At 41.2% G+C, this 21,225-nt stretch overlaps 1 protein-coding gene across 4 annotated transcripts in view; it reads left to right on the forward strand.

The window, feature by feature from the left end:
- Window positions 1-21,225, forward strand: part of LOC127517616 (cytosolic sulfotransferase 3) — a 139,124-nt gene that overhangs the window by 34,513 nt on the left and 83,386 nt on the right. For 2 of the 4 annotated variants that reach the window (XM_051903514.1, XM_051903511.1), the window contains exons 2-3: window positions 6,376-6,514; window positions 13,141-13,269. The exons of the other annotated variants lie outside the window; for them this stretch is intronic. In XM_051903514.1, coding sequence (XP_051759474.1) covers window positions 6,376-6,514; window positions 13,141-13,269 — 268 coding nt within the window. The remainder of the gene's footprint in view (window positions 1-6,375; window positions 6,515-13,140; window positions 13,270-21,225) is intronic. 4 annotated transcript variants of the gene reach the window in all.

A 21,225-nucleotide genomic window follows, 5' to 3' on the forward strand; every position in this document is an offset into this window, starting at 1 on the left:
CAAAGGCTGAAGGCCCTATTGTTTTCTTTAGGATTATTATTATTATTAGGGCCCAAGCCACGAAGGCGCAGGGGCCTATTGTTCTCCTAAGGATTATTATTATTATTTTTTTATTTTTTTATTCAACCTTCCAGGGCTTTTTGGGGGCCTTAACGTGCTCAAAAACTCTTGAAAATTGGCACACACATTAGAATCTGCAGCCATTAGGACGCCGCAGAGGCTGGGACCTGGGCGTGGCATGGGGGCTCGACAGCGCCCCCTTGAATGGGATCCAAAAACTTGGCCATATATCAAACACGCTTGCATGTATTAGTATGAAACTCAGAACACATAAAGACCTCATCGGGCCGAACAACTTTCGTGCTCTAAGTTATACGCCAGCTCAACAGGAAGTCAGTTATTATGGGTTGTTTGAAAAACGCATGCTCTGGAATTTGATATACTCCTCCTAGGCGATTAATCCGATCACCACCAAACTCGGTCAGCATGAAGTCAAGACACTGATGATGAAAAAATTGCCAGCCGATTTTTGATATCTCAAATGGTTTGGCCGTGGCGAGGCAACAAATTTATGGCGAGAAAAGGTAAACAAGAAATGTATTATAATATCTGCATACATTGATTGATTTTGATCAAAGGTCAGCTGTGTTTTCGTTGTACAAGGCTGATCACATGGATGTGACTATTGTGAGTCAAAGTTATAGCGCCACCAACTGGCAGCAGGAAGTGTGTCACTTTCAACTTGCTTTGAGATCACCCTCTTATTTTTATCCGATTTGCTTCAAACTTTATTAGAATAATGTCAAAACATGGCAGATGTAGACCTTTGAAAAGAATTGTGATATCTCCAACACCGTTACCATGGCAACGCATCAAACTTTAATATTCGTTTTGGAAGCTTTTGAGACTCTTAGCATGCTTCAAATTGCATGAAACTCAAAACACACATCAGAGATGTCAACCAGTAGACATGGGCAAAACCGTGGAAATGGGCGGGGAGCTTTTTTGACAAAAGTGGGGGGGTTAGTTTAACCTACAGTCACCAAACTCGGTACACATATTGGTCTCATTAAGCCGGACAACTTTCTAATTTACAGTCATTAGCTCTGACCAACAGGAAGTCAGATATTTTGGTTTGAATGTGGATTTTTTTTAATAAACAGGCTCTGAATTTTAAAGTACTACTTCTAGGGGGTTTATTCAATTCAGACCAAACATTTTTTACCATGGTGCTAAGACATTGAAGATGTTAAATTGAGAACGGATAATGGATATCTCGAACGGTGTTGCCATGGTGATAGATTGAAGTAATGTCAAAAAAGGGAAATGGAATGACTCATATTTTCTATAAAAAAAACACTATACACAATTAATTTATATATAGAATAATACAAATGTTTGAAATAAACATTTTATTCTTTTTTTTTTTTTCAATTCAAAAAGCATGTGTGAGTTAAAAATAGGCAGATTAATTATATCTGATTGAAAAATGGATAAATGTCATACATAGAGTGACAACTAGAGGGCAGCATATACCTATTTTTAAACAGGGTTGGATAACTCAAGCAATAGAGCAATAGTTTAGATACATGGAACAATGATTTCTTTTTTATTTTATATTGTATGTGCAGGTATATTTAAACATTTATCAAAGAATACTTTGTCACAATTTAGATGTGTTTTTTTGTTGTTGTTGTTTAAAATGATCTTCTCAGTATGTCTCTGTCTCTCTCTCTGTCCTCCCCCTCCCCCTTGCTCCCTCAGTCTCACTCATTATCTGTGTGTGTGTGTGTGTGTGTGTGTGTGTGTGTGTGTGTGTGTGTGTGTGTGTGTGTCAGTTTTACACCCTTGATCAGTTCTTCAACCCTTTTCTTGCAGACTCACTGTCCTTCAGAGTTTAGTGCCAACCCTAATCAAACACACCTGAAGCAGCTAATGAATCCAGTTTATTTGTAGGTCACTGACAATATAGTATTATATTATTAGTTTGATAATTAAGTTAATTAAAATATAAAAACACACTGCAAATTATAACTTCACACTCATTTAAAATTGAACTATGACACTATATCACTATTTGGACAGGACTACTTTTCTAAATGACACGAGTTACAATTCTTATTACCCGACAACTATGATTTCATGTATTGATTCAGACAAGACTAGAATTTTTTTTTCCTTTTTTACAAAGGAGAGTGTGTGTTTTGTAGACATGGGCGTTACAGAAGTTCATGTGCTGTGTTTGCGAGCATCACGTACGACGCATATGTTTTTAAATTAATTACTTATTGATATAATTCTAATTTATTCAAAACCCATATTTACATAAATTTCACATGATTTTATAAAAGTGGCTGTTTATAAAAAACTTGTATAAGTGAGCAGAAAAATCTAGACACGTACCTTACTCTTACCTGAGACAGATATTAAAATCATCTTTGCAAGTTCCGTGATTTGGCTCTATTTATTAATTTTATAATATTTTTATTTTTACATCAAATACCACCCATACTGAAATTAAATGAAAGCATGATTTTGGTGCATAAGATTGGTGCGCAAACAACAGCTCAGGGAGGTCAAAAAACACATGGAGAAGTGTTAGGGTAATATAACATCAGCAATCACAGAAATTCACATTACACTGGATTAGATTTCTCAGAGTACTGTTGAGTTTGCGCAAATAACAGTAGGTAGTTTGCTCTGGAATTTTTATAGTGGTTGTCTGAGAAAGACACAAACATGACAGATTAGGATGGTGGTTTGTGATCATAGAGGCACCAGCTGCTGCGGTAAATGTGGTCTGAATTTGACAAAGACCTTTTATGTTTAACCGTTTTAAATGCCTATTGCCCACTGTGCACAGTTGCCCTGAAGCCACCGGGGTGGCGGTGCCACCGGGCTTGGGCCCATCGTCGCTGCTTGCAGCTATATTTATTATTCTTCTCCAAAGTGAATTGCATTTTTGAGGGCCTGAACATGTTTGAAAACTCATGAAACTTTGCACACACATCAGAAGTGGTGAAAATTTACGTCTGTTATGGGTTTCAGAATTGGGCGGGGCAAAATCGCTCGATAGCGCCACCTAATGAAGTGCCCCTCGCGCTACATTTCACGTAGATTTTGAAATTCGGTACACACATTTAACAGCCCAATACCTACAGATTTTGGAGCAAAATCTGAAACTGAACAGGAAGTCAGATATTTTGAATTAACTTGCCATTTTTTTGCCATTTCCAGATGTTGTACTTTAACAAACTCCTCCTAGAGCTTTAATCAGATCAATGTCATATTTGGTCAGTCTAATCTAAAGGGCTTTGCGATGTTAAATTGCAAAGATCTAGATTTTTCACTGAAGGGCGTGTCCGTGGTGGCCTGACAAAGTTCGATGTTTCGCCATGAAACAGGAAGTTCTTGTAACTCGGGTATACAATATCGGATCTGCCCCAAACTTCACATGTTTTATTAGAGTAGTGACCTGAAGACATCTTCATGACAATATACAGTTACAGTCATAGCACCACCTGTGGGCAACAGGAAATGTCGTTTTACACTGTGATTAACTCCTCATAGAGATTTAACCAGATCAACATCATATGTTGTCAGTCTAATCTTAAGACCTTAGTGATGATAAATATCAAAGATCTTGAGTTTTCGTTGGAGGGTGTGTCCGTGGCGGCCTGACAAAGTCTGATGTTTCGCCATGAAAGAGGAAGCTGTTGTAACTCAGGCATACTATGTCTGATGTGCCTCAAACTTCACATGTGTGATAAGAGTCCTGGCCTAAAGACATCTATATGACAATATTCAGTTAGTCGTAGCGCCACCTGCTGGCAACAGGAAATGGCATGCTTCACACTGTAATTCAATCCCAGGAACTCATTTCAATATGCCACGAAGTACCAAACATGCTAGAAACACGTTAAATCATGCATCACTTAGCTAAGTGCTAATGTATGCGATTAACGCCACGAAACAGGAAGTTGTTGTAACTCAGGCATACAATGTCCGATCTGCTCCAAACTTCACGTTTGATAATAGTCCTGGCCTGATGACATCTACATTGCAATATTCAGTTATGGTCAAAGCGCCACCTGTTGGCAGTAGGAAGTGTGGCACTTTTAAATGATTTTACCATAATTCTCCTGTATTTACTCGCTTACATGCATGGCGCCCACTTTTCACTGTTTTCCTAAGGCCAATGGGTGGCGGTGAGCCCAGGTGCGAGGGCCCTTTCACCGCTGCTTGCAGCTTTAATGGATAGTGTATTTCTGGTAACAAGGTTGCACTGTTGAAGCTTGCGCTTCCTATCTTTTTTTAAGAGACTCTCATGGAGAAATCAAAACAAATTAGCGTCATGTCGGAAATATCATATTTACAAGTTGAATGCCACCACAAAGTCGTAAATATGAGTGGGAAGTTCTGGATTTTCTGTAAGCCCTGTGTTTAGGATTTGGGGTTGTGTAAGTGAGAAACATGGCGGAATACCACAATAGACTACTTATATGTATTTGGCAGTGACATTGTCAGGCTTATTTATTTACAACAAAATAAACTAATTGCCTGCACAAAATATAATAGCAATGAAATATAACAATATAATAATATGTAACAATAAAGTTTACAGTGGCTTCATAAATTAATTAAAAACATAAACAAAACACACCTGAGTTTAAGCCTATAGCAAAAGCCTTGGCAGCCAAAATAGAAGCACTGCACATAAAGTACATTATTTTATCGATGATTGATGCAGTGTAATCCAGGCAGGTAAGCCTGGAGCCTAGATATAAAAGGAATACATTTTATTAAATAAAATAGAAAATAAGACAAATGAATCAAGTATGGAAATTGTAATAGCAAATAAGCTTAAAAAAATGATATGTCTTATTCACTAGTTTATAATAAAGTCCAAATATTGTACAGTATCTAACAGATAAAGTTTGTTAAGATCAGAGTATAGAGAAAGGCCCAAAAGTAGTAAGATATCTGCAGAATGCAAGGAAAAAAAATTGATGATAATGCTTCCCAAGTGTGTTCAATGCTGTGATCTTTAAAATGTTCGAAAGATGATGCATCTTTCAAACTTACCATCAAATACACACACAGTATTCAGCCCAGGTAAGTGATGTCAAGTAGGGTCATTTGGTGGCTTTTCAAGAAGTCACAAAGCAGAGATACAGTAAGATTCACCTTCTGCATCTGGATGGAGAGTGAACTGTAAGTGATACCAAGCAAACATTCCCTTAACTGTAGTGTATATGGGTCCTGTTTGAGTATAAACCACAGGAGGGTGAGTTTGAAGGGAAATAATCAGACTGTCATATTATTGGTGATGTTTAGTGTATTTAACATTTTCTACATTTGATAAGGATCCATGTAAATAACTGCAAACTAATGTACCATCCAATGATGTTTATGACGAAGCTGCAGATGACAAAATTTTACATTATGGCAATATTAAATTATTCAAGTTTAATTCAAAGTCAGAATCCTTCTCGTATATTCTTATAGAGCCTGATTGGTTTAGTTTTCCCCTAAATGTTAGGCTACTAATTCATTAACTATCTGTTATGCAACTGCTCAGAGATGCAAGACTGAGGATTCAAATGCAGTAGTTTATTGAAGGGTAATCCAAAAACAGGCAAAAGGTCATAAACAGGGTAAAGTCTACACGATAACAGGGCACAGGAACACAGGTAAACCCATGAGAGACAGTCAAACAGAGTAAATCCAAAAGACAGGCAAACAGGGTCAATACCAAAGAACAGGAAACCAAAATGAGCACTCAGAAATGCAGTGCTGACACATACAAGACTTCACAATGAATGACAGAATAAACCAGGCTTGTAAATGCAGAGACTAACAAGCTAATGAGCATTATCTGAATGTAATCAAGCATGATGAGCCTGGGCAATGGATTATGGGAAATGTAGTCCTTGACTGAGTGGCAGTAGTCTGGGGTAGAGTGCCCTCTGGTGGCTATCAAGGGCACTCCAGCTGGTGATCATGACACTAACAAACAAGTACTAACAATGTAGTTAAGGTTCCCATTATTCATGCATAAATCTATATGACTCAGATCGCAGTTAAGGTTAGCTCTTCATTAATTCTTGATTAGTTCATGCATTCACTACTATTTAGTTCATGCTGAAGTAAATATTAATACATTATTGTTTATGTACCCTTATGTTACCAAGTTAGAACAATGAAATGCATGAATGTTTTTCTCCATACTTATTACTCTATTCATTGATTTTGTAACTGAAATCTTGCTTGTTAACAGGTTTTGACATTGACTGTTTATGGCCTGTGATGATTATATAATAATGTCCATACAATGAAGCTTCAGCATTAAACTGACATTTTTCAATACTACAGATGAAGCTAACTCGTAGACCTGAGTTGTTTGATTTTGAGGGTGTTTCTATGGTCCACTACTTCACTGACAACTGGGAAAAGGTGAAAAACTTTCAAGCAAGACCTGATGACATTCTAATCGCCACTTACCCCAAAGCAGGTAAGTGTACTGCATGAACCTTTACAGGTTTAAAGAAAAATAGCCAGTATGTGATGACCACTGAGCTACAGTTTTTTTGTTTTTTTGTTTTTTTAAATTCAGCAAAGATGCATTAAACTGATCAAAAGTGATAGCAAAGACAATGTTACAAAAGATTCTGTTTCAAATGCTATTCTTGTTAGCTTTATATTCAAAGAATTCTGGAAAAAAATGTATCAGTTTCCATAAAAATATGAAGCACTACAAACATTTTCAACTGAGGAGAAGAAGAAGAAGAAGAGATACTTGAGCACAAAATCAGCATATTAGAATGATTTCTGAAGGATCATGCCATGTGACACTAGAGCCTGGAGAAATGGCTGCTGAAAATTCAGCTTTGCCTTTACAGGAATAAATTGCATTTAATATATATTACAATTAAACAGTTTAATATTTCACAATATTACTGTTTTTACTCTATTTTTGATCAAATAAGTGCACCCTTGGTGACCATGAGAGACTTCTTAAAAAAAAAAAAAAAAAAAAAAAAATATATATATATATATATATATATAATATATAAAACTGTATTACTATATACTGCATGTTTGCCAAATTATTATTGCTTATATTTTTTTATTAATTATTACTTTTGCACGGGCCCATGCACAATAGAATATATAACAACATAAATAATTACAACTATATAGCTGCGAGCGCATCCCTTATTCACAGACATCACTGGAATGTTTGCAGTTTGGTCAGATTTGTTAATAGCTAAAAAAGTCAAATGTACCGTGGCCGAGAGAGCTCAACGAGCTGCAACTGAAGAAAACACATAGGAAATGGCAAATAGGAAATAGGAAAAAAAAAAAAAAAAAAACGCCAGCAAATAAAGAAAACATCTTCATCAGTTTGACAAGACATGTGTTGCAAAAGTTCACAACACATCCAAATACAGAAACGCGCTGCAAAAGTTCACAACACGACCAAATACAAAAACTCGCTGCAAAGGTTCACAACACATCCAAATACAGAAACGCGCTGCAAAAGTTCACAACACATTCAAATACAGAAATGCGCTGCAAATAGGCCTGCTCACAAGCAGGATGTTAAAATAAAAAAAATAAAAAAATTAAATTAAAAAAAAAAACACAACACCTTTCTGGTGCACACCACTGAAGAGTAAACATTGAACAATAAGCGGTCCCAGCCAGGTTCGTCATTTGTTTGTGTCCCCTTAAAACATTTTCGTTGTGGTCTGTGCCAGTCCCGGAGCCAGGACAAACGATTTGGGGGGGGCTTGCATAAAAACTATTATTAATAAATTATTAATAATAATACCATTAATAATACCATTTTTTTATTAATTAACTTGATTTGATATCTCAAATCCCAGACAATTATTCACTGCAGAAAGTGAAACTAAAAACTCAGCAATGAGAGTTCTACTTCAGCACAGGGCCGTAACCACCATAGACATTGAGGGGGACAAGTCCCCCCCAATAATTAGAAATGGCCAAATCGTCGTCATCGTCGTTTCTGTATTTGGGTGCGTTGTGAACTTTTGCAGCACGTGTTGTCAAACTAATGAAGATGTTTTCTTTATTTGCTGGTGTTTTTTCTATTTGCATGTGTTTTCTTCAGTTGCAGCGCGTTGATCTCTCTCGGCCACCGTAAAAATGAGGCACGTTACTAACGTTAACTAACGAGAGAGAGAGAGAGAGAGAGAGAGAGAGAGTTTTGAATTTGAAAAGCACCTTTATTAAAACAGTATTTTCAATCACAGGAAAAACTTTGCAAAAATACAAACCAAAAAATTAAACCATACAAATAAAAATAAAGAATTAAATTGGCCAACAAACCAATAAACTAAATACTACACACAGACATACAGACACTAATAATAAATAGATTATAAAAACTCCATCATTTTTAAAAGGCAAACAACAACTCACCATCTTCATCAATTATACATAAAACCTCATTTATACCCCATATATCTATGAACACTTGTACACATTTCACCAAGCTATCATAAGCATGCTCTATCCTGAGCCAAGCTGCCACAAGTCCCATAAACTTATTCAGCACATTCAACGCACCTTGTCCTATCAGTTTGTTTTTTCTAGATTTCCAGATGTCAAGTTTTGCTGTACCAGACAAAAAAATTCTGTAAAGTCAACTTATTTTTTCTACTTGCTGAATATTTTGGACCATAAATAAATGTTTCAAAGGAGAAAGCTTCACCAATTAGAGTAAACCATTGAGACAGAAGGAAAAAAAAGATCATATAATCGAGAACACTGTACAAATAAATGAAAAACCGTTGCAATTTCTGAACAAAAAGGACAGCCCACCCCTACAGAAGGATTAAGGTGCGCCACGTGTCTGTTCGTGGCTATGGCCCCATGTACAATCCTCCACTGAAGGTCGCGGTTCGTTTGTCAATTGGTCGTTTGTATAGGGACCGCCAACAGCCTCTAGGGGAACGCCCCGAATGCCCTGTTCCCTGAAAAGGCGGGAACGAGAAGCTGCGCTTAGCGCTATGGGAACATCTTTAGTCGTGACTAGCTGTGAATATGTGTAAAACAATGTCAATGAAATTGACCTATATTTATAGCCTGCATGACGTCATTGGAATGCGTCGTAGGCGAGGCTATAATTAGATGAACCGCAGGTGCATCTGCAGATATTTTGTCTGAAGAGCAGTCCTGGGACATCCCAGTGCGGCAAAGAAGTGCAGCTTCTCGTTCCCGCCTTTTCAGGGAACAGGGTTACAGTGAAGTAACCCCAGACGTTCCCTTTCAAAGGCTACACTCAAAGCTGCGCTTAGTTCTATAGGAACAAGAATACCCACGCCGCCGCCCTGTGTGTCCGGACCCCCAGGTTGTGAAGTGTGTCACAAAGCGCAGAGAGTCTCAGACACTAGCTTGCGATGTTGACTCAAGGACGCAAGAGCCCGGAGTAACATGAACATCCAAACTATAAAACCTTATGAATGTGTCCAGAGAGGACCAACCTGCCGCATCACAAACATTTTGTAAGAGGGCGCCCCCCGCCAAAAACCCCCCTGGTGGAATGAGCCTGCCAATCAGAGCGTGGCAAGCTGAAAAAGCGGCCACATAAACCCTGAGAGTGGCGGGGCATGTGCCTGTTGATAATTTTCCCTGCAGAAAATCCAGAACTGTAGCAATCTGGCAGTTAACCGGATCTGCATTGTGTGCAATACACCATCTTTCAAAGACACCCCATTTGTTGGCATAACTTGATCTAGTGGAGGGAGCCCTAGCATTTAAATTGGTCTCAATAACATCAGGTGAAAGCCCTGTGTCCCTCAGTTGGTTCCTCTCAGGGGCCAAACATGAAGGTTTCCATATCTCCGTCAGGGGATGAAATATTGTCCCCTGCACCTGAGACAGAATGGCCCTCCTCTTCGGTATCACCAATGGCAAGCCGTCGAGGAGAGATATTACCTCCCAGAACCATATTCCGTTCCGTTCTTGTCCTGAGCCCAGAGCAGAATGTGCTGCACTAGCCTGTCTAGACGTCGCAAGGGGCTACCGCAGTAATGTCCACCCGCACTAGGACATGGCAACTCCTTAACTGGTGGAGGAAGTACTTCAGGGCCAGAAATACAGCCATCAATTCGAGGCAATTGATGTGTCAATCGAGATGATGACCTCACCATATCCCTTTGGACTGGACGGCCACCTAAGACCGCTGCCCTGCCCGTACGGGAAGCGTCTTTTGTTGGCATCTTGCAACATCAAAGCATATAGAGTGGGACCCAAGGTGAAAAACCGGGGTCTGAGCCACATAGAAAGGGAAAGAAGCCGCAGCGCGTAACCCTTACCATAAACATGGATTTTAGAAAGGACACAAAGCACTCAGCGCATGCCCTTGCCCTTATTTGCCGTGGGGGAATTGCTTGGACAAAACCTCCTGGCTTTGAGCCACAACTGAAACGGTCTCATATGCAAGAGGCCCATAGGAATCACAGAGGACGCATTTTCTATGTGAAGCATTTTCTTGAGATCGATCGTGAGGAACCAATCGTGATGTTGGATTGCGACACCATCATCTTTACGGTTAACATCTTGAACTTGAGAGCTTTGATTTGTCCTTTTTGGGAACTAAGAAGTATCTGCTGTAGTAACCTGACTCTCTCTCTAGAGGGGGAAACATGCTCTATGGCCCCTTTCTTCAGAAAAGATTGCAGCTCTTGTGACAGTAAAGTCGCTTGCCCCAATGTGATGACCTAAAAAAAGACAGCGTAACGCAAAATAATGTCAAGAAACACGTCTTTCAGTAAACTGTGCATGATGGTTGCACGCGCACACAGCGCGCCCATTGTAGTCAACTTCATTAACAAATTACTCTTATGAACCGGTTCTTTGTAAGTCAAAAGCACACAGTCAAGCCAAGTTCACTTACGAATTGTTTTTCCATTTGTTCGTGAATCGGACATTTACTGCTTCCCGGCTAACTCCAACGAAACAATAACATGAAATCAATAAGAAGATCCCGATCACAGAAAATAATAGCGGGGTTGGGTAAGAATCTAAATGTATTTTAGCTTTTCTCAATTGCTAACACATTACACGTGATTCAGTTGGCCCAATTTCCCAAACCATTCGTTCAGTTCTCAAAACAAAGACACATTTCTTAAAACGTTTAACAATGACAACATTAGGTAGCAAAACTGATGACACACCAGTCAAAATCTGAGAGAGAGCTGAAATAATCATTTACAGGGGTTTTAAACTTACACAGTACCAGTACTTTACATGAGGGAAATTTTATTCTATGTACAGTAAACTGTAGCACGCTGTACAGCCTCAATCTCGTGATTGTCAACTTTCTTTGTAGCCATTTGTTATGTGTACTGTATTTTTGCAGAACTGAGAAATGAGTGCCTAGGGACATATTGCGTCAGAAGACCAATATACTGCTATAGTACTGTAAACTGTAATGAAATTTGGCCAAATGTGCAGAGGATGCTGAATTTACTTTTACTGTAATTGACAGTATAATGTATTGTGGTGCATACCAAGTTCATACATATTTTTCTCATGCTTTAGATCAATTTACAATAGTAAAATGAAAAAAAAAAAATTAAATAGATGCTGCTTTATTGGGAGAATAAAAACACTCCCAACACCTTCCCCTAACCCTACCCAATATACATTTAACATTATTAAACACTCGTTAGGCAGGTTATTTCCACTTTTAGAACATCATTTTCATTTTTATTGAAAATAAATGCCCTTCTGATGTGATACGTAATGGGAAAATAGAGAAGAGCAAGCTCGGAAAAAGGTGGATTCGAAACCGCGGCGATCGCAGCAAAAGATAGAATTGTGCACCGACACGCTACTTTTGTGCCACTGAAGACATTAAATCGTGTGTGTCTTATATTAAAATTGATATACAACAACGAGTTATGTCGAAATAATGACTTATGTTGAAATAACAAGATATGTTGAAATAACGATTTAATATCCCAAAATAACGAGATATTATGTTGAAATAACGACTTATGTCGAAATAACGACTTAATATCTCGAAATAACGAGATAATACATCATAATAACGAGATATTATGTCATAATAACGAGGTATTATGTTGAAATAATGACTTATGTCGTAATAACGACTTTTTATGTTGAAATAACAACTTAATATCTCGAAATAACGACTTAATATGTCGAAATAATGAGATAAGTTTTTCTTTTTTCTTTTCCCTCACCACCAAGTTTTCTTTTTCTTTTCTTTTTTTCCACCATGCGGTTCAGGGCTTCCGTAATATTTACTAACAGCTTGTGCCAGCGTAAACCCTCTTTTGCCCTTAAAAACTACTGTCGGGATTTACTAAAGACAGGCAGTGAAAATTAGTGCTGAAAAGGCATGGACAGTTATTTTTGCCTCTGACCTTATTACATGCATTTGTACATGCCATTATTTAATGCCCAAAAAAACGCTATTTTGCGCTGCTCTTGGTAGATTGTGTTGGTCATTATTGAAATAAGATGTTGCGCCTGTGTTCTCTGTGCGTGCGCCCTGTCAGTAAATCACACGCAGAAATTTCCACTCCCATCGGGGCTTTTATGGAATTGCACTCTAACACTAATTTGCCCTGTTTAGTAAATCTGGCCCCAAAAGGATTAACAATGCAGATTTATTTTTACAGGCTTCTTTGTTCATATTTACCAAGGGTGCCAATAATTCTGACCATGACTGTAGTTAATCTGGCTATAAGTTCCAAAATTGGTTCCTCATCATATGACCCCTTTAGTATGGACTATGAAAATAGGGCTTTGGTATGGTAATACTAAATGTTTTTTCTCTCTCTCCAACTGAAAATTCCTTAAATGTTAAATTCAGAAAAAGCATTTTCAAAATAATTTTACTTTTTTATGTACAACAAAAAACTGTGTATCATCATGTGTAACCAAACATTCCAGACCTGCAACTGATCCTAATTTTATCAATTACAAGACTAAGATTTTAGACACATATTGTAATGTATAGTAGTAGTACTGATAATGTTCTAGCAGTACTACTGATATAATTTTATGTAGGCTAATTCTTATCTTGTTATCATTGTGTTTCTAAGGGTTTTCTACTCTCCCATGTTCTTCTAGGTACCACCTGGGTTTCGTATATTCTTGACCTTCTGTATTTTGGTAAGAATGCTCCAGAGCACCAGACTTCCCAGCCAATCTATATGAGAGTGCCATTTCTGGAGTCATGTTTCCAAGTGGTACCATCAGGTCAGAGAACAAAGAATAATGAGAGTTCACACTGAATTCAATAATGTGTGTGTTTTTTGTTTTTTTTTTGTTTTTTGTTTTTTAATAATTATTATTATTTATTTTTTTATCACTGTCTTATTTTATGTTCCTTTAATTCTTGCTATTCCATTTTCCACATTTTAAAGTCGTGCATCATAGATTGTTTGCCACATATTCTGCAATTTATATACTGTGGCAGATTGATTTAAATCATCTGCTTTGTACTATGCAAAGGTAAAAATTAATGGTATCTCTGCATTTCGAAAATCAGAGCTAGTTCTCTGTATTCCTTCAGAAATACATAAAGTACACATGCTGCTGCATTGACTGTAAATATACGAATCTAGCATAGATAATTTTACTATATTAACTGTGGCATTAATTAAGCATCAAGGCAAAAATATTCCCATTTTTATTTATTTTTTTGACCACTGTATTGAAAATCTAATGGACTACTTGAGCAACTTCTTCCTTGTTCTATATAGTACGAATCAGGCAATTCCAGGAAAAGCATTATATGAATTTATACTTTCCCCACTAACCTGTGGAAAATCCAGTGCTGGTCTTCTTATGAAATGGAGGGGGTTCGTTGATGTATATTAATATTAATTTGGATGGTGTCAGGGTTCTGTCACTTCTGTCTAGTTTACTTTTTGGTTTTGTGACAGAGCTCTGACACTCCCGTTCTTGTCCTGTCTTTGTGTGAGCGCACGGTCTCGAGAGTTCTCGAGCCGTGCGCTCTCTTGTCTGCGTGCCTTGTTTCATGTTGGGAGCGTGGCGTTCGGATCCCGGCACTCATGTCTAGTTTGGTTTCGGTTTTGTGTCGGGATTCGGACACTCGCGCTCCCTGTCAAGTCAAGTCAAGTCACCTTTATTTATATAGCGCTTTTTACAATGTAGATTGTGTCAAAGCAGCTTTACATTAATAACTGGTACATTATTTGGCTGCACAGCAGCTCTTAAAAGAATAGTGTCAATGCAGGCAGATCAAAGCACTGTTGAATATCAAATGTCAAGTGTCCCCAACTAAGCAAGCCAAAGGCGACAGCGGCAAGGAACCCAAACTCCATCAGGTGACATCAGGTGGCAGACAAGTGGCAAATAGGTGTTTATATGGAGAAAAAAACCTTGGGAGAAACCAGGCTTAGTCGGGGGGCCAGTTCTCCTCTGGCCAACAGTGCTTTGTTACGATTCAGGTAGCTATCATATGTCCGACAGGATCGCAACATTCAAAGTATTTATTCCAGTTCCATCCAATTGAGGATCGTATTCATCACGGCTGTTGAGGAACTGTGTCGTGGCTGTCGTGTCGATGAGGCCCTCAGAGTGGATGATCTAGTTGACTCAATCTCTGCTGATACTTCAGGGCTGCATTGTGGTCGTGTCAAGGCGCAGGTCCTTGGTCTCACCTGGATACGGCCTGAATCCGGTTGACTACGGTGAACTTCGGGATAACCAGAAAGACTAATATTAGCGTAGATGCCATTCTTCTTCTGATGTAACGAGTACATCAGGTGTTATAGGAAGTGTTCCCGGTTCCGGCTGACCTAATTTATGCAGCCTAATAATCCTTTAACAGATTTGAAAATATAAATTGGTAATGTGTTATGTGTATGCCAGGTTAAAGAAATGCGTTTTTAGTCTAGATTTAAACTGACAGAGTGTGTCTGCTTCCCGAACAATGCTAGGAAGATTGTTCCAGAGTTTAGGTGCCAAATAGGAGAAGGATCTACCGCCTGCGGTTGATTTTGATATTCTAGGTATTATCAGCTGGCCTGAATTCTGAGATCGCAATAGACGTGAAGGACTATAATGAATTAGGAGCTCGCTCAGGTACTGGGGAGCTAAACCATTTAGTGCTTTGTAAGTAATTAGCAAGATTTTAAAATCTATACGATGTTTAACAGGAAGCCAATGCAGTGTTGACAGAACTGGGCTGTTTGCTCTCCTATTTATTCTCCTTGTGTTTGCAGTCCTGTGCTGGTTCGTTGTCGTATGTTTCCCTTTTGTGTGGTCAGGTCTTGTTTTCCCCCACGGGGTAGTTTTTGTTGTGTTTTGTTTTATTTTTTATTATTAATAAAAGCCTTCTTTTCCTTGCAATTGAGTCCTCGCTCCCTTCCCTCACCAATACCTGACAGATGGGTATAAAACACAGCAGGCAGTTGGTCAGAACTGATTGAGATGGGTTTTAATATGTGGTTCTGAAACAATTGAACAAAAAGGATAAACTTATTAATATATACAGGTGTTTCACAAACATAAACATAATTGAATATTAGACAGTATTAAGTCAATATCAATAACATTAATAAATCATTGCTAAATTATATTGAGTGAGAGACTATTCTGTACATGTCCACAAGAGGGTGCTATTAGCACATGAATGCCCTTTAACAGGGCATGCGCGTGTGACAAGCAGCTGGTCACTGCAGGTTAATAATCAATAGTGCTTACATTCAACAATAATGAGATGTACAAAGTATACACAAGCATCTTACATCAACATAACGTAGAAAAACTCTAGAATACACCAAATCAAGCAGGGAATACAAGCTGTACGTGCTAACTGGCTCCTTCCATAACATGACAATAAACAGCCGATCTCTTAACAATAAACAGGAAATATGGACAATAAGCACTTACTTTACATGCACGCACACTGTAACTCAATATTAACTTGCATTCTGTGATGATAGAGCACTGATGATTGAGTTAGAATGCAGCCGCCGATCTTGTCACTCTCTCACATGCACTGCACCTGCTCACTATCTTGCTGACTAATTCGCTTCAGCGCTGATGAGGTTGAGGTTACATCAAGCGGTGTGATTGATCAGAATCATCCGGAACATCAAGACAACCTGGCCTTTAGTACAGCCGCCCCTGAATTCAGGAACTAAATTCACACATCAAACAAAAGGTCTACATCTTTTCCTAGTCATCCTCAGGTAGGGCTGGAAGCTGGATGTGACGAGCCACAACTCGTGTGTAGGTCCTACACTTGACATCCACGTTGGCTGTCCGGACTCGACCATCTGAGCCTGGAAACACCTGGGCAACTCTGCCTACTGGCCAAAGGGCATGGGGAAGTTGGGTATCAACAATCATGACCACGTCCCCGATCTCTAGTGACTTCCTCTCTGTCTTCCACTTCTGGCGTGCTTAGAGACTGGGTAAAAAGTACTTTAGGAAATGTCTCCAGAAGTGCTCTGCGAGCAGTTGGGTGTGGCGTCAACATCAGCGACTAAGGACCTTGGAATCTTGGTAGACTACCTGAGGTAAAGATGTGTCTCGGTGACCGATCAGGAAACAGTACAGGGTGATTGGGTCAGGGTCGGTGACATCCGAGGAGGTATACCCAAGGGGCTCAAACTGTCACTGAGGAAGTGTTGAGAACAGTTGTAGGTATTCTAAACACTTCCTCAGTGACAGTTTGAGCCCCGATGGTCACTCTTAGGGCTGTCTTGAATGAGTGGATCTCCCTCTCCCAGCAACCGCCAAAGTGGGGGGCGCTTGGCGGATTGTAAATGAACTTGATCTGATGACTGGCGAGGTGACTCTGTAGCTCATTTTGGAGGGCGGCAAAGGAGTCATTCAATTTACGTTCGCCACCCTTAAAGTTGGCGCCTCGGTCGCATAATAGCTCATATGGTTTCCCTCGTCGGGCTATGTACCTTCGCAGGGCCATCAGGAATGAGTCAGAGTAGATACTGGTGAGAAGGTCGAGATGTGCTGCCCTGGTAGTCATACATTTAAAGACTATGCCCCACCTCTTCTCATTACAGCGCCCAATCTTAATCAAGAAGGGGCCGAAACAGTCCATACCAGTTGAGTAGAAGGCTGGACAGAAGTATCTCTGTCTGGTGAGGGGCAGATTGGCCATGAGGGGGATTTCTGGACATCCTCTCCATTTTCTACACTCTGCACACTGACACTGGTGCTGATGGACAGCTTCACAGCCCCTTAGGATCCAGTATGTCCTTCTGATTTTGGCAAACAAACACTATTCCGGGATGATGCCGCCTTTCATCATTATCCTTGATGATTAGCTCGGTGGTTGGATGTCATGGGTCAAGGACAACTGGATGTACAGCATCCGCTTCTAGTACCTCATGATGGCGTAGATGGCCTCCTACTTAGATCAGTCCAGTAGCAGCGTCATGCTCAGGGGAGAGTGAAGCCAGTCTGCTTGAGGCTGACACTGGTTTTCCTGACTTCAGAAGTCTTAGCTCATCAGGAAAGGACTCGGCTTGAGCTTGGCAGAGGACTACTTGTCGGATGTCTCTTTGGAAGTCAGCACTGGAGGTGTAGGCCACCCCATGAAGCTTCTGCCCATTGGCAATCAGGGACTCTGATAGTGTGTCATAGCACTGCGGCTCAAGTGGGGGTGTAGTTGTGGTCACTAACCCAGAGAAAGCTTACAGTCTTAATTCACAGATTGGCTCTTCAAGCAGTAAGGGAGGCTGTTCGGGCCAACTATCTGGTGGCAGCTTGAGGAATACCAGTCCATGGCTCCATTGGCTCCCAGTGGAGAGGTCTTGAAGAGGCTTGCCTCGAGTGATATCGTCCGCTGGGTTGTCTGCTGATCTGGCATAGCACCAGGTGGTGGACACTGTCATCTCCTGGATATCTGCCACCTGTGTTCCTACGAACACCTTGTAACGACAAGAGTGGGAGGTCAGCCATGTGAGCACGCTGGTGGATTCTGACTAGTCTAATGGAGCGAATCAGAATCGTAAGCTCTGTAGTAAATAGCTGGGAAAGCTGAGCTCCATTGAGAGCAGCACACAGCTCTAAGCGGGGTATAGACACTTGCGGGGGGTAACGCGGGATCTGGCAGCGATAAAGGCAACTTCTACTCTACCCTCTCTGTCTTCTGTCTGCAGGTAGGCCACTGAACTGTACGCCTGCTCTGATGCATCACAGAAGATGTGGACGTCGTATCTACAGGACGGGTGATTCATCTGTGAGCTGGCGTAGCACCTGGGCAGAGATAGCTTCTCTAATCCACTCAACTCCATCTCCCACTCGGACCACAAGATAAGGAGTTCCTCAGGCAATTGTGGATCATCTCAGTCACACTTCCTGTCCCACAAGCGCTGTACCAATATCTTCGCTTGAGTTGTGTAAGGGATAATATAACCAAGGGGGTCATATTGGCTGACTAGTACATGGTAGATGTTGCGCATAGTCACAGTGGAACAGCGGCTAGCTTGATGCTTGTAACACAGGATGTCAGACTGACAGTGCCAATGCAGTCTGAGAGTAGACTCATGGACTGATCTGACATAGCACCATAGCACCTTGACAAAGCCAGAGGTCAGATCTGGACTCAGAGGGGAGGTGAGTAATCAATGACGGACAATTGCTGGCCCACTGTCAAAGCTCAAAGCCGCCGGAGGCCAGGAGTGAATAAAGTCGATCTACTAGGTCTCTGGCCTCTCAGGGGGAGTTAAGACTATGCAGACAATTATCAACATAGAATGAGTTCTCAATGACCTCTCGGACTGGATCTCCAGAATGGCTGTTGTCCATGATGTGTCTCTGCTTCCTTCAGTCTAGTGATCTTGGCCTGGTAGGTGGACGCCTGATCTGGGTTCTTAAGCAGTCTCCTCTTGACACTCCTAAGCTGAGGGAGAACGGCTTCTTTGGGCATGGTCAGCCGTGGCATGCTCTGCATACGAAGGAGTGGCGTGGCATACCTCATCGTCCCTTCTACTTTCACTGCGCAGTCTTCTCTTGCAGGAGTCTGACAGCTTCTTGGTCTAGCTTAGATCTCATCACTATCTTGTCGCTGCAGTGTGGAATCACATCTATCTGCCATGATCTCTCAACGTGAGCGAACAGGTCTGCGTTGGGGAGGATAGATGTGAAGAAACACTGGCGAGCCTAGATCCTATGTTTAATTACATGCGTCGGGCCTTGAAGACTCCACCCCATGCAGATCTTGACTGCTGCGGGTCCAAATGGTGGGTCTAACTGGACGGGTTCAACAGGCGTGATGAGGTGTGGGCAATCTGACCCGATCAGCAACATAGGTTGCACTTTATCCATCTGCTGCAACGGGAGGCCAGAAAAGTGTCTGTATCTCTTCTTTAAAGAAGCCACCGGGTAAGTGCATTCAGCAAGGCCTAGTCTCTCAGCTGTAAATGCATGTTTGATGAGGTACTTCTTGTGGGGATGAGATACTGATGATACTGTGAAGGAGACGGCCTCCCCATGAAGCACCTGCTGATCCTGCCTTACTGTTCTCAGTATCAGGTCTCCTGGTTGTCCTCTGAGGTTCAGCTGTAGTGCGGCTGCATGGAGGAGAATAGTCCTCTCAGACCCGTCATCGATCACTGCATACGTCTCTAACGATGCATCTCCATTCGCGATGATCACCTTACTCACTTTTAGCAAAACTCTACGACTACTGGCAGAACAATCAACATACAGGATGTACTGGCAATCACAGCTCTCTCGTTCAGATCATGCAATACGAAGAGTTGTTTCCTATTGCAGGTCTTGCACAGGGCTTTCAGAGTACATTGGGAGGCATGATGATTGTGGGCGCATCTCCAGCACCGGTTATTCTTATAAATCTGGGCCTCTTTCTGTTCCTTAGTCAGCTCTTTAAAGTTGAGACATCCATTGAGGAAGTAACTGGCATTGTCACAATAAGGGCAGTAGGTGTGTAACTTCTCTCTGTACCTGGCGGAGCTGGGCCTGGGCTCTGGAGCGGACACTCGACATTTACTGTCTGCAGCAGGCTTCCCCGCACCCAGCAGGATGCTCGTGGATCTCCATGGAGGCTTGGGGTCGTGACGACCTTCTCTCTTCTTAGTAGGTAATGGTGGAACATATACGTAATTGGCTTAGCGGTGTCATCTTGGACCTGGAGCTCGTACTCTAACCAATCCGCAAAGTCGAAAAGGGGACTGTGATCCTGCGCAGGTGGACTTTTACCTCTAAAAGCTGATTTGGAGCTTGTGGAGAAGCTTGCCTTGGAGTCTGGATATGTGTGAATCGCATTCTAATTCAGCTGCTCCCTCTGATCCCAACTGCTCCAACATTCTCACTAATGAGCGTCCACGAAGGGTGAAGAACTTGAATGCCTTAACATCACCATGCTTGAGTTTGGGACCTTCCAGCACTTCAGTGATATTCTGTAGAACAAGCTTGTGGGGTTGACCATACATCTTCACAAGAGCTCGCATAGTGTCTGTATAGGGTCACACAGAATTACAGTAGGAGTCTGCTACCAGTCGGGCCTCTTCTTACACTAGATGATCAGACAGGATCTGATACTTCAAGCGCTCGCTCGCGTCTGCTGGCAGAAGGTTCTCTAGCACCATCCGTAATCTCGAAAACTCTAGGCACCATTTCTGGACGTGGGGGCAGGCAGAACTCTCTCTCGCTCGGGCAATGACTGCTTCTGGGACTAGGTGTCTCATCGCTGTACTGTACAGCTGCTACAGACTGGGCTGAGTATGTGTAGGATCTCTGAGGAGGGCACGGTGTCTCTCGTCAGCATACAGGTGCTCTGACCTGGGTGAAAGCGTGAAGTCTCCCATCTGCTTCATCAGCTGCTCATACTGGACGGATCGGTCTGACGGAAACTCATCAGCATACACTGCAGAAACTCTCTGGCTATGGACGGTCGTTGCACATGAGTGCGAGGGGCCGGAACTGGCGTCACTTATCGAGGAGGAGTCTCTCTACTTGTAGCTATCTGCTGGATCTCTTGCTTCAAAGTAACATTCTCTGCCTTGAGCCCTTGTAATGTGGACAGGATCTCTGGTAGGATGTGGCTGTGAAGCTCATCACTGTCTCTCTTCATCTCACTCCACATAGACTTAATATCAGACAACTGCTGGACTTGGCTGCGGAGCTCATCATACTCTGGCGACACATCTCCAGATGGTTCTAGCCATACATCTCAGAGTACTAGATCAT

Source organism: Ctenopharyngodon idella, chromosome 8 (genome assembly GCF_019924925.1).
Source record: "Ctenopharyngodon idella isolate HZGC_01 chromosome 8, HZGC01, whole genome shotgun sequence".
In the NCBI taxonomy this organism is placed as follows: Eukaryota; Metazoa; Chordata; class Actinopteri; order Cypriniformes; family Xenocyprididae; genus Ctenopharyngodon; species Ctenopharyngodon idella.